This window comes from Daldinia decipiens, assembly GCF_022478715.1.
Source record: "Daldinia decipiens strain CBS 113046 unplaced genomic scaffold F4813scaffold_12, whole genome shotgun sequence".
Lineage (NCBI taxonomy): Eukaryota > Fungi > Ascomycota > Sordariomycetes > Xylariales > Hypoxylaceae > Daldinia > Daldinia decipiens.
In genome coordinates, this window is record NW_026054555.1 from 778,431 (window position 1) to 791,230 (window position 12,800).

Consider the following 12,800-nt stretch of genomic DNA (forward strand, 5'->3'; position numbering starts at 1 on the left):
CACTCTAACTCACAATATTTGAATCCGACAATTGCCGAGCTAGTTTTCGTGGCCCCCAGTGTCGCCCTCATGAGTACCAGCATATACTACATTGACTATGGAGGCTTCAGCTTCCAACGCTAGTCCATAAATAGCTTGTACATAGAGTCTGTAGAGTAGTCTCGAAACCTCTTACTTCGCCTCATGTTTGAGTCTCTCAATTTTCTAGGGTTTTGTAAGTGAGTTCTAATTAAAGGTGATGAACATGTTTATAGTCGGCTCGTCCAGTACTCTACTGCTCAGCTAGATCGCTACCTAGGTATAGATAAAGTGATAGATTCTTAATAAGTTCTCAGTAAAACCTAGCCAGGGGTAAACACGTCATTCGAATTAGCAATGCTAGTATTTATAGACTTTATAGTTGGGAGCTAGGTAGGCGAGAAGATACTAAACGCAAGCTTTCCGTTTCTTTCGGCTTCGGACAGAAGCAGTCTTACTGCGGAAGCAGAAAAGGGTCGCCAAGGGTTACTTTGTAGGTATATATTGCATTTGTATTCCGATAATTGCTAAGATTACCTGTCGAGGGGTTCATTTTGCCTATTAGAATGCGAGCCGCGGGGAAGTATTGAAACCGCTCTGTTATGAGCTTAATTCGACTTCGCTGGCTTTCTAATTTTCAAGTTCTAAAAGTTCTAGGGTTTACAGCGTAATGCAAATCATGATCGACTTAAACCTTGTTGTAATATGTTCTCTCTATACTCGTCCAATGCATACTTAATTCAAAGGCATAGTTCCTTGGTTAATTCAAAATTCATCTCTCTATTCGGCACATTTCGGTATTCAGTACCTATCTAGACCTTTAGGCGATTCTGTAGTTGGGCATATGGGGACCCCTTAAAGTCCTACTGTCTTGTATGGCGTGACTTAGGTACGTAATTTTATAATTAATGAAAGTTTTAGAATTCCTTTAGAAGGAATACTATTTGAGAGATAACCGGTGTTACCGTCGACTCTTATTCCAATACGATGGGATTCTATTAAGAATCTGAAGCTGGGCTTATTGATCATCTCGCTTCGATTGGTTACGTTTCAAGTACTCCGCCACCATCATGGCTATGCGCGTAAAATAAGGCAACCTGGTGGTGTGTGTTAGAAATTGTGGCTTGCGTCAGGCCCTGAATTTTCTTACTACATTTTGGAAGAATGGAGTTTGCCTTCTCGGGGATAGCAGCCCTTTTCGAAGTTAAACGCATCAGGTAAACTCTCGTGCGGTAGCTGCTCGGGAACAATTATGATATGTATCGCCAGTAATTTCCGCGCGTAGGGAGGGTGTATTTGATCGCAAAGTGTTTCATGTGGATTTGGTTGGATATAAAATGCTACACGCCCGTGTCATCTAGGCTACTGAGCTTATAAATTACTCATGTCGGGTAACTGTAAGCCGTTCACTATATCCTGAGTCATTGGAACGGAATTATTGGGCATGTTTCAGCTATTGGTCCGGGGACGAGCGTATTATGACTGCCTAGAGAGTATCGCCAACACAGCAGTGCTAATGGTAGCGATAGCCAGTCTCCTCTATACCTCTGGTTTATATTGGCGGTGGCGGCTATGAGCTCCCTAAGAAAAATTTCTGTAGTGGAAATTTCGATTACTAGACTCCTTATCTAAAAGTACATCCTTTCTATTCAAACAAACTGTATCCCGCACAGCAATTTTCGACTCCTCAGTCTAGTTATACGGCACTGTTTGGCACTTTTTGGCCCTGTAACATAAACATGGCAACTTATCCACCATAAAAAGAACTCTAGGCTTGTGTTGTTTAACTTGTTTCCCTGGCCCTTACAGATAGGACATTTCATCTACTGCGTGGAAGCTCGTGCTTCCTTATATTGGGCTCATTCCCCTCTAACAAAGGGGTATCTGTTCATGGGACTGCCTTGTCCAGACGACATGTTGTACCCATAAGCCCATGGCTTCTCGCCATTCATAAAAACTCCAATGACATTTCTCTGAAATTCATTTTCTTCGAAGCCTTTCATGTTCTCATGCCGTCTCGTTTCATCATCATCTTGCGTGGCCTGACTGGCCGAGTCCCTTTTAAGAGTTAGTTAATATCATCACCGATATGTCGTCAAACTTACGAAGCGGTAGAACCTTGGTTGTTCTGTATAGACCAACGTCGCGCATACGGGGGATCACCGGAGTCATTAAACTCCGGCTGGGTTCCTTCGTAATGAGTGTATGGGCCTTGGAACTGACTGGATACGTTATCCGTCCATGTGGTATCGCCGTGGTTGCCCACTATGTCTAACGCCAGCGGCGAATATGTCACGAGTGTCCTATACCTGTCTAGTGTTGAACTGTAGCTCTGGGTATGGGGATTTAACTGGCCGTACGGATCCGCGTTACTAGAAATGGAGGTCGAGTCCATATAAGCGCTCGTTAAGGGAAGGCCCGGCTGATACGATCGATACCAGACGTCGCTGACGCCAGTGGTGGTGTTGGCGTTGCCTTCTTTGTGGGTGGTAGCAGGGATCGATGAAGAGAGGACCGCATGGGTATCAGTAGAAGGATATGGAGTAAGGCTCCCATTTTCGGCTCGAGTTGAAAATTCGACGCTGGTTGCGGTTAACTGACCCCCAGCTACATCGACGCTAACCTTAGCCTTCGAAGAGCTGACATTGCTAGAAGACCCGCGCCAACAGTTAGGACCAATGGTATAGCCTGAAAAGTCCTCGGAATCATTATCTAAGGTCTTATAGGCATTGCTGGACGCTTGAGGGACCCGCGAGTGTAGATGGCGGGGGTGAGCACTCTTATGAGGCTTGCTGGACGTTGACCGGCTATGGTTCCTAAGACCTTTCATTCGACGGTCCGCCATATCTGATTCGTCTTTGGTGAAGTTGGGGTATTGATGATCGATATGGAGCTTTACGTTGAAAGAAAATGCTGGCGTGGACTTCATGAGCTTTTTATGGGAAAATAAGGCTTAGGACTCGGAGGATCTCGGGCGCTTCCACCTTTTGTCTATAAAAAGGGATGCCTTGTTCGGAGACCAAAAGCTTCACCTAATCACTTCCGGTTGCCCTTAAGTAAACTGTGTGGAGTGGGTCGCGGACGAGGCAGGATAGAAGGGGCAGATATACCCACGATGAAAAAGGATACCGAGCCATGGGCTACTGTTGGAAAGGCCACGGGAATTAACCAGTGAAACCCTCCTTTTCACAGGAGTTGGACGTACGATCATGCACCTCCCATGGGCACGCCGCTATTGGGATGGGCACGCCGCTGTTGGGTTGTCATCGATTACCAAGGTATCAGGGTCGTTGGTAAAGAAACACATTCTGCCTAACACCAGGCAACCATTGATCTACGGGCAGAAAATATGGTGAGGCGGGACGTTAGTGGGTGTCAAGTAGCCGGGAATCTTAAGGCAATCAATCTATCGGACTCCTTGTTGGCGGGCTGGGAGCCTTCGATTCAGCTGAACAAGTGAAGAAGCACAACATTCTATTCTATTAAAACGCTTCTCTTAACATGCGGGCGTGAGGGATATAGGCCTTTTAAACTTCACTTAGATCTGCAGCATACGAGGGTGATATGGGCTTCGATAACCCTAGAACTCATGTGGTTGCAGTTTGGTTTAGGCGACCTAGCGGCTTGTAGAAGCGACACTATGTGAAAGTACGCTATTCCCTCATCATACGAACCTCAAATACCGGCGGGGAAGTTAGCTGCATAACGTCTGATACTAAGGCTTTACCTTAAGGGGTAGCTCACGTTATTCGTTGGGGGCGTATCATCGGGTGGCTTACAGAGTTGTATATCAACAGGCGTATCCAGCGTGCGACGGAAAGTAGGCATATAATTGGGCCGTGGAGCGAAACCAAAACCAGCTCGTCCCATATCCTCTGCGGGATTCATCATTATATCTATGCGGTTTGAAGATCATCTTCAGCTTTTACTTACCTTAAGTACCTACCTACTCAAACCTCACCTCCCACATCTTTACCGAAGAAGACTGTTACAAGACATCTTAATATGAGCAGATATGGTTACCTCATGCATAACATGCAGCCTATTATCTTATTGAGGCGAGGAATTTGAGTCCGTATTGGAGATCTTACAGAGCAACCCTTGGTTCTTAGCTTGGGGGACGAATAGGGGGGAAGCTTAGAACATGGATGGATGGTCGCACAACACCCTTAAACACTAAAGACATATTGTAACCAGATACATTAGGCGTTCTATCAGGCGCGGGGGTTACATAACAGGATGGTATACCGCAATCCAGCCGGCCAATCACTTCAACATACCTGGGCGTTCTTAGTGCTCCTGCGGTGCTCTAAAGTACCTAATGTAGTGACGTTTTCGAGCAAAAACAGCCGCGATAAGCTGTTGTTCGTTTCCAAACTAAAAATCATATCTGTTATTAATATGTCCAGGGTTCAGGGGAGCTGATGACTGCAGTTCCAAGCTTATTTTTAACTTGGCATTGACCGTATGTCAGTGATCGATGGCACAGACAATATGAGAATTTGATACGATTTACGGTCACCCCCTACATCTTCTGTAGCAAGAATCGTCCCGCTTCGTCGTTTTACCGACTATTTCTAGTCTGATTCACAGCTTCCAGTACCTCATCATGCCTTGTCGTACTAGGTTCGATCGACTACAGCCCGCTATCCATGGTCGGCTGCGAACCTGGCTCTTACGTACAGAATCGCGACGTAGAAACCGACGAAATTTCGAGGTCTCGATACGACACATTTATCGAATGGTGCAAAGTTTTGAACAGCGAGCTAACCGGTCAAGAGCAACCGTCTTTACGATATGTCGAAAAAATGTGGCGTTTAATGAATCGTCGATTCTTTATTACTGCCGACGGGATAATGGGAATGGATTCGTATGGAACCCAGACTAGGGACCACATCCGCGCTCTCTCGGGAACTGCAGTAGCGTTCATACCCAGACTAGAGTGGCAGCGTTGGAAGCATATTGGAAATGTATATTGCCCGAAGCTCATGAAGGCAAGTTCCTTTTCCCTAAAAATAGAACTTCCGAACTAATGAGTTCACAGAAGACAAGCAGTGACATTCTCAATAGATGGCGTATATAAAACCGGAATTCTGATGTGACTTCAACCTTAAACCTGCATTTTGAGCTGGGCACTTCGTGTTGTATTCGTCCCCGCTCCTTTACTATACTTCCGATTCCTAAAACGTACTAGAATCGTTCGCTTCCGCCTTCTGCTGTTTCCAGCGATACCCCTTTTCGATGCCAAGTTTCTTCTGAGCCGTATTGCACAGCTGCTCGTTCCCGCAGTCACACTCTCCGCCCTCTCTCAGCCATCGATACGTGATGCTCCACCGGTCCTCGCGTTTCCTCACTGTGCCGTCTGGTAGCGTGTCCGTCTTTCGCTTTCTGATTCCGTGCGTCCAGTGCAGTCTGGAATCTCCCGACATCTGCATCATACTACGCGGCGTCAGGTCGACGTCAACTCGCTGCTCGCCCTTCTGGAACTGCATCGTGACGGGCGAGCCGAGAGATAAAGCGTAAAGCTGGTCATATGCAGAGTGTGTGTCTACATGGGGTGGAATCCCAGATCCAGGCGGATAATATTGTAAGCATACTTGCTCCGGAGGTCGTCCCTCTCTAGTAGGAATGAGTGGCTGGAGCCAATCTGGAAATGGCTTGAAGGGAATGTCAGGGTCCACATCAAAGGTCTTGTAGTCGAACGTGTAGCCGAAGTGAAGTGATGTTCTGCCTGTGCGGTCTGGCCATTCCAGTCTGTTGCGAAACATGTTGATGAGTTCCCGCTCATGCTCTGGTGTGATGAAGTTTTCTTGCCAGAAGATGCCCGAGGGCTCAATCGGAAGTTCCAGCATCTTACTTAAAGCTGAATCATGATATTCTTAGTTTTTAAGTGCGGTATTCTCAACTCTATTCGTGAGGCATGTTGATCGAAATATCCCGGTGATTTCTGTGCGTTTTTACAGCTGGTGTTTTTGTGTGTAGATCGTGCGATCGAGACAACCAGGTAAATTGCCGAAGGAGTGAGATTTTTCCAAATACCAGACCCAGTAAAGCAGCTTTACACGTTGTCAAGACATGGTAAACCGCTGGAGAGAGATCTGCGGAAGCAGCAAGAGCAAGCCCCTGAGGATTCTAGTTTCTGACCGAGTTCTCAAGAGAAAGAAAGATTGCTGCTAGCTTTGTGAAATATAAAATTCTAGTCTCAGTTCGGGGCGTAGTCCGTGTGGCCCTCGTGGCCCGTGCGCAGCACCAGATTGTGCAAATCCGCATTTCATCTCGCCGGGGTTGCTCCAAGGAACATCAGGTCGGGTACGGAAACCAAGTGCTTGGCGACCGGTCCGGTCGAACATTCCGGGTGAGGCTCTGACCAGAGCTTACAGAGTACGATATTAATTTCCTCTGTAATGCTGCAGGATCACCACTAATTCCTTCGCGCTTAGAAGGGTGATAACTACATGATCAGTTGATCGAATTGCATGAAGCCGGAAGTAAGACACGGCTTTTGCTGATTATTATGCTGATTATTAACCCTGTAACCAAGCTAGGGCAAACCAGGGAGGTTGATGGGCTGTGACGCGAGCCCGCGTCAGGCTCAGGTAGGTGGTTTAGTTGAGAGCATCCGGATGTGGCTTAAGGTAGTCCAATCTCATCCGCATGACACGAAGCATGTTACTTGATAAAGACAATTTAGGTAACTTCAAGTCATTTACCCGTCGTCACACAGCATCAGGGTTAAATGATAGGAGAATAAAATCCCACCATGCATTTATCTTATCCTATCCTTGTGTGTTTTCTTATTGTAACTCGTCGTTATAGTCGCCGTCTTTTATGTATTAATCCTTTCGGAACTTTATACAATCAACCGGTAGTCTCACCTCCAATGTAATATGTTTTACACCTCAGGATTAAGTCTATTTGGTTCTCTCGGTATTAATTATATATGAGACGTGCCTTGAATATAGTCTTATAGTATTTAATTAACATGAATCTCTTGTTCTCTTTTGTTATCAGTACAACACTTTTACGAGCACCAATGTCTTGAGATAGGCGAAGAGAGGTTCGAATAGGATTCCAAGCCAAATCAGTTTATTCTCCACATGATTTCTGTATCAAAAGGTCTTCGGATCACTTGAGTAACCTCATCCGATCTACTTACCATATCTAGGTAGGTAGCTACATGCAAATAAAGACGTGTCGAGTGGGGTTCTTGTATTGCATCAACTCTCTTTTCATATCTAAGTTTCTATATACCTCGTTCAATCAAGCCTAATTCACGTAGATCGCATCGTCCTGCCAGGATTGCCCACGAACTTAAGGAAGGGGTTAATCAACGTGGCCGGGTTTTCAACCTGCTAAGCCAGGCTCCGAAGGAAAAGGTTCCCCGGTTGGGTGGCGTCAAGCCACTTCTGCATTGGGGTTTCAGTCACTGGTACGGTGGGTTGTTGTGTATCTTATCAAGCTCGCCCACGGCATTTCTATCTTGAAAAGCGTGTACTTCAAAAGATACACTTGGGGTAGCTATATGTTCAAACTTCGTCATCCGGCTTGAATTTATTGCTATCCATCTATTACCTAGGTACATCTCAGAAACGAGGAGTTCGATTGAACAGCAATTGGCACCGGGGAAAACATCCGAATGGCCCCTGAATGGGACCTATGCAGGAGAGGAAGCATCACGACATTACAGTTGCCATTCCGGGGAGCGTTTATCTTCTCGGTGAGCTGCATGCAGTATGAAGACTTAGACAATGATGTGTTATCAACGACTAGAGATTGGAACTATAGATCTTGTGTGTAACCCCAGAGCTGATGACATGTTAGTAAAATAATGCCTGTCACTCAAATCTAGTTCATGCATGATCACATGAAAGAGGATTCCCCGGATCGCCATTAATATTACTCTCGCAGAATCATTCCACGCTATTCTTTCAAAATTTCTTGTTTTGACTAACTTGGAAATAGATACCTCAAATAGATACCTCAACCGAATATTTCACATATACAAGCCTTCGAAAGATGTCACGATGCCATCACATCTTGTGAGCTATTATTTTGACATGAGATTATAATATTTGATTCGCTTATTTAAATATTATGTCGATTAAATAATATATACCTATAAGTTATACTTGTTCAGAATTAGAGTTAGATTGTGTACAATCTCAGGTTAATCACTAGGTTACATTAATACCTCTAGCTCAAAAATAAACACAAACGCTGGGATCTTTTGTACAGGCGCTCCTTCAAAGCAACTTGCTTATTAATTCGTACTAACCGCTTGTAGCGAGTAAAGAAAATCGGTTCCTTAAGGATTCGTGGGTTAGTCGTTTGGGTTTATAAGTGCCACAGACTTGACTTCGAAATGATCGACATGAGATACGTCGATAGAGGATAAAAGAAGGGGCAATTATATGAATGGGGTTATTCGAAGGAGCGGTGAGATAATAGTGTATTTGCCAGTTTTGATGCCGTAACTGCAAGTGGGCTAAAATAATTACCTACCTACCTATGTACCTACTTACTAATGTATGCTACCATGCTAACTGAAACTGACCTCAATATCATCTTATGGTGAGTGGGTCGCTGATATCTATTATTTCCATGAATTGTAACCTCTCGTCAACTCCGCAATAGGAAAATAGTTACGTTATTGCATGGGTGCAAACATGATTACCTGGCGTAGATTATCGTGTGAGGAGCCAAGACTGGATGAACTACTAGTATACACAATTAGTTTTATTCCTGGTGTCTTAGCTCTCCTGAGAGACTGTTAAGATTCTATATAAGACCATCTAGATTAAAGGATTGGTCTTTACGTGCGTAAGATAATATAAAGTAAACCTATGGTTATACATTTATGTAGTTATATATTTGATATAACAGTCTATCAAACTGTATACCGCAACTCGAGTCCGTAAGTATTGATCCAGAATATATAAGCCAATCTTCATCAATAATGGAAGATATTTTAAAAAGAAATTTCATAGGCTTAATGGTAAAAGTTGATCGAGCTTTTAAGTTACGAAAACCGGATTTTCATATACTCTTTAATTAAGAACCATTATACGTTATAAATAGGGAGTTTTCTTATTGTATGTAGGTAGGCACTTACTTAATACTTAATAGTTCCTAAGAGGAAGGAATACTATACTACCTTAGGTAGATAGGTAAATATAGATATCACAAGCACTATTATATCTTATCTCTTTTGATGGATATATAGTCCTGGCCACAATAAATACTTTCCATACTTTTAAGCCCCTATATTCGCTACTCGCGTTCTACTTGGCGCCGTATCTGTTAAAAGATGAGTTATAAGCTACCAAAAGACTTAGGAGAAAAAGCTTGAAACTATGTTAAACTATGTTAGTAGTCTAGTCTAGGGGTAGTGCTTAGTGCATTAGTAAGAGCACCTCCTAGATATATATATATATATAGCTAGAGACGATCTCCAAGTCCCCTTTGCAGACCTACGCCGAAGAAATCCCTAGCAGTATTCCCCACAGAACCGAGTAACACGCCTATCATAGGTTGATAGGATGTAACATAGAAGCGGATACCTTCGGTTGACAGAATAGTATACTTACACAATACCTACGTGTGCTTTCTTAGAGCCCATTCTATTCCTTCTATCACAGATTCCCTTTTATTCTTTCGCGAGATTATAGGTGGCTCTATTACGAGTAGGGACTTCGGTGGAATGACGTGACGGACGGCGTGGGTATAATGTCGATGTAATTCCGTTGGGCTAGGACACCCCTTGCTGACAGTATAGTTATGATTATAGGCAGTAGCAATACTATAGGATACGACGTGATGGAGTTCGAGCGATCGAAGTGTTGAGTTCTCGATGGCATGATTATTATCAAGCCTTGTAATTAGCCACGTCGACCCCCTTTATTTCGAGGCATGTTATTTGAATACCTTGCTCTTTTGACCCCCTATCAACATCGATATTTGAGACAATGAAACTAAGTAGCATCATTTGCAATACAACGTGTAACTCGTATCTTCTATACACTATAGGGATTGGGCTATAACCGAATTATAGTCTTGACCCATAGGCAGGAAGGCTACATCGATGTTTCTGCCAAAGACCGAAGGACCTGGCGAGGTAAATATTTTCGCGTGTAGATTGTTCGGGGGCAATAGGATCTTAGATGCCTGTCGATTTTCGGACTTGGCGGAAGGAAAAAATTAATCATGAACCTCCCTTTTCAATGTCGGGGCTATTCTAACTGATAGAGGTATGCAACTTAAGTAAACACTTGTTTAATACATTTGCTATCGATTGTTGATGATATTTAACCGGATTGGTTGATGGATAGTTACTGAATCTTCGCTGAAGTGCGCGTCAGGCGAAGCCCTCGACGTGTTTCGATGTATAAGGGCACGGGGTCGGCTAGGAAAAGTTTATATGGGCCGTGATCGAAACCTAGAGTACCTATGGGATCAGCTCTATTAGCATCTCGAGAGGAGGGACAACTTGGACCGTAGTGTGATGATTTATATACACGAACTGTCACCAGTCTGTGGTTCTGAGCGGGAAGAATGTCAGGCTGTGTTTCCAGAAGGGGGGTGCCGGATACTTCAGGGGTCAATACAAAAGACAGTTGTAGGTAATAATAAAAGAGTCAGCGTGGGCTTTCTAGGTACTAAAGTCGGCCCCTATTGGCGAGGCTGGGTTACTCTGATCCGAAAATTTCATTTCCCTGTTGGGTCGGACTGCACGTGTCCCTACGTCAATAAACATTCTCTTTCCGAATAGAATTATTGAAGCTAAGTGGTGGAAGGAATAACCCGAAGTCTCCAACAACCTACAAAGGAGCAATGAAACAGCCCTAATATAGATGTGGTGGGTTTGCTTATGACGCAAGCAGGCCGAAGGCCATGTGCCTCATCATGGAATGGTAAGTGTTCACTAGAGTAAATATATACCTAACACTATTAATTTGAAGAATATTCTAGTCAGGCCCATTGGATAACCACAGATAATATATAGAATCACCACGGGGGCTGCTATAACGTTGTCTCGTAGAGGGGTTTGAAGCTAATCTGAACTGCAACCATGCAAGGCCCCTAGGCACAAGCCCAACTCTGTTTCCCGAATGGGTTATGAGGAGGAAAACAATTCGACGGCATTGCTATCTATGTCCCTAACGACGTCTAGTGTGTTGTCATCCATCAGGTGTTGGTCCAATCAAGACCTTGTACTTGCCTAGGTGCGAGTGGAACCCTACGACTACGCATCCGTGTACAATGGATTTGTAGCTAGGCGTCCGATCCTAGTACCGAGAGTTTGGGTCCGCACGAACAGTAGTTCATAGCTTTAGCACATGTACCTTCTACAGTGCCCTCACGGTGTAGGATGTATCTCATACAAGGCTCAGTTGTCACGACCTTCATGGAGACCCTTTATGAAGACTTTGCTCATCATAACTATAGAACAACTAGGTGAAAATTTACGGCTCTTCTCGCGTTTGGTATCTGTTGGTCTTCTTCTATCATTTCACGAAACTGAAGTAGTGTCACATCCTATTCTGCTGACAAGGCGAGCGGTCAAGTCTCATAGTGAGCCTTTTCGAGGAGAGTGTGACCCCCGCTGCGGCCGGAATAGGTCTAAAACAGGTAGCCTCAACAAAGCTAAGAGCGAATTGAATGCTGTAGAAAGTCACGGAGGCTTTAATCAGCTTAGTGTTGTTACATTAATGTTGTACCAACATTCCAAGAAGAGGAAGGATGGTGCCATCCGTGGCCCTAACTGCTGCAGATTACGACTTTACGATAATATGCTGAGGCTTAAAATGATGGCGTAACGAGCACAGGAGATACTCGCCGGTTTTGCAAAGTTATTAAGAGCATTGAACCTAGTATAGACAAGGTAAGGGCCTAGCGAGTCGAATTCGCTCATCTGCAGGACGCCACGACAATAAGAAGCAATAAGGGATAAAGGAGACAGCTCCAAGTTCTGTGTAACTACCTATGCATGGATAACTAAGAGCTCGACAAGCTGTCTTGCATAATATTGGTTAATAATGTGTTGTTATGTACTATGGTGATCAATTGCCGTTATCGCATAGTCTAGACTCGTGGATCCCGGATCTAGAGCAGCTCCATTCCATATCAGGGAGGAGGATGGGTACAAGATGAGGCTCTTATGCTTAATGTGGGTGTGGCTTGGGAAGGATTCTCGGCCTGTTTACAATTAAGAGGTCATTAGTGGACGATGTGGACGAATGATTGAATAAATGGAGGCACCTTTGCAGTAAAGACGATATGGTTCATGATACATGGGGGAAGTGTTAACAAGGAGTCTTATTTCGGGTAGTTATTTAATCTAACAGCCAATGGACTTGCATGGATTCCACTTTTTAGCGCTGTAGTCTGCAGCTAATCCCCGGACCGTAGGCCGCAAGACCCACAAATATTTCCGTTTTTTAGCGCTGATGCACCCACTAATCATTGCACTGGGGGGCATTCCCCCAGTCTCCATAGGTGGTGTACAGGCAATTCCCGGCTTGATACATAGTACCTTCCTTACACATCCTGAAGAGCCGCATCGATAGTCGATAGTGAATCGAGGAGAGAAAGAGCGATTGCCGTAACACGGCGATCTGATTAACCCGGCTTCCGCCTTCCGTCCGGATTATAAGTAAATCTCGTCCATAGACGGCGTCGGCTTCATATATCGGCAAGGTAAATATCAAATTCAAAGCTGGACCCAGTATTGGTATGACTTTAAATATACAAAGGTTCTCTTAAATTGAGGTTTGTGGTGCCCT

At 44.4% G+C, this 12,800-nt stretch overlaps 2 protein-coding genes across 2 annotated transcripts; both read right to left on the minus strand.

Annotated features, from left to right (window-relative positions):
- Window positions 1–1,641: 1,641 nt before the first annotated feature.
- Window positions 1,642–2,947, minus strand: F4813DRAFT_395680 (uncharacterized protein; the record flags this gene model as incomplete). The annotated part of the gene is made up of 2 exons (XM_049247730.1): window positions 1,642–2,076; window positions 2,124–2,947. 2 exons carry the CDS (start codon window positions 2,945–2,947, stop codon window positions 1,878–1,880), a joined length of 1,023 nt encoding a protein of 340 aa, XP_049100772.1. The 3' UTR covers window positions 1,642–1,877.
- A 2,177-nt stretch (window positions 2,948–5,124) lies between these two features.
- F4813DRAFT_44933 (uncharacterized protein) lies at window positions 5,125–6,030 on the minus strand. The gene has a single exon (XM_049248505.1). It carries the CDS (start codon window positions 5,868–5,870, stop codon window positions 5,199–5,201), a length of 672 nt encoding a protein of 223 aa, XP_049100773.1. The 5' UTR covers window positions 5,871–6,030; the 3' UTR covers window positions 5,125–5,198.
- Window positions 6,031–12,800: the final 6,770 nt, after the last annotated feature.

Coding starts and splice junctions, on each gene's coding strand:
- F4813DRAFT_44933 (XM_049248505.1), bottom strand. CDS start 5,870: ATGCTGGAACTTCCGATTGAGCCCTCGGGCATCTTCTGGCAAGAAAAC.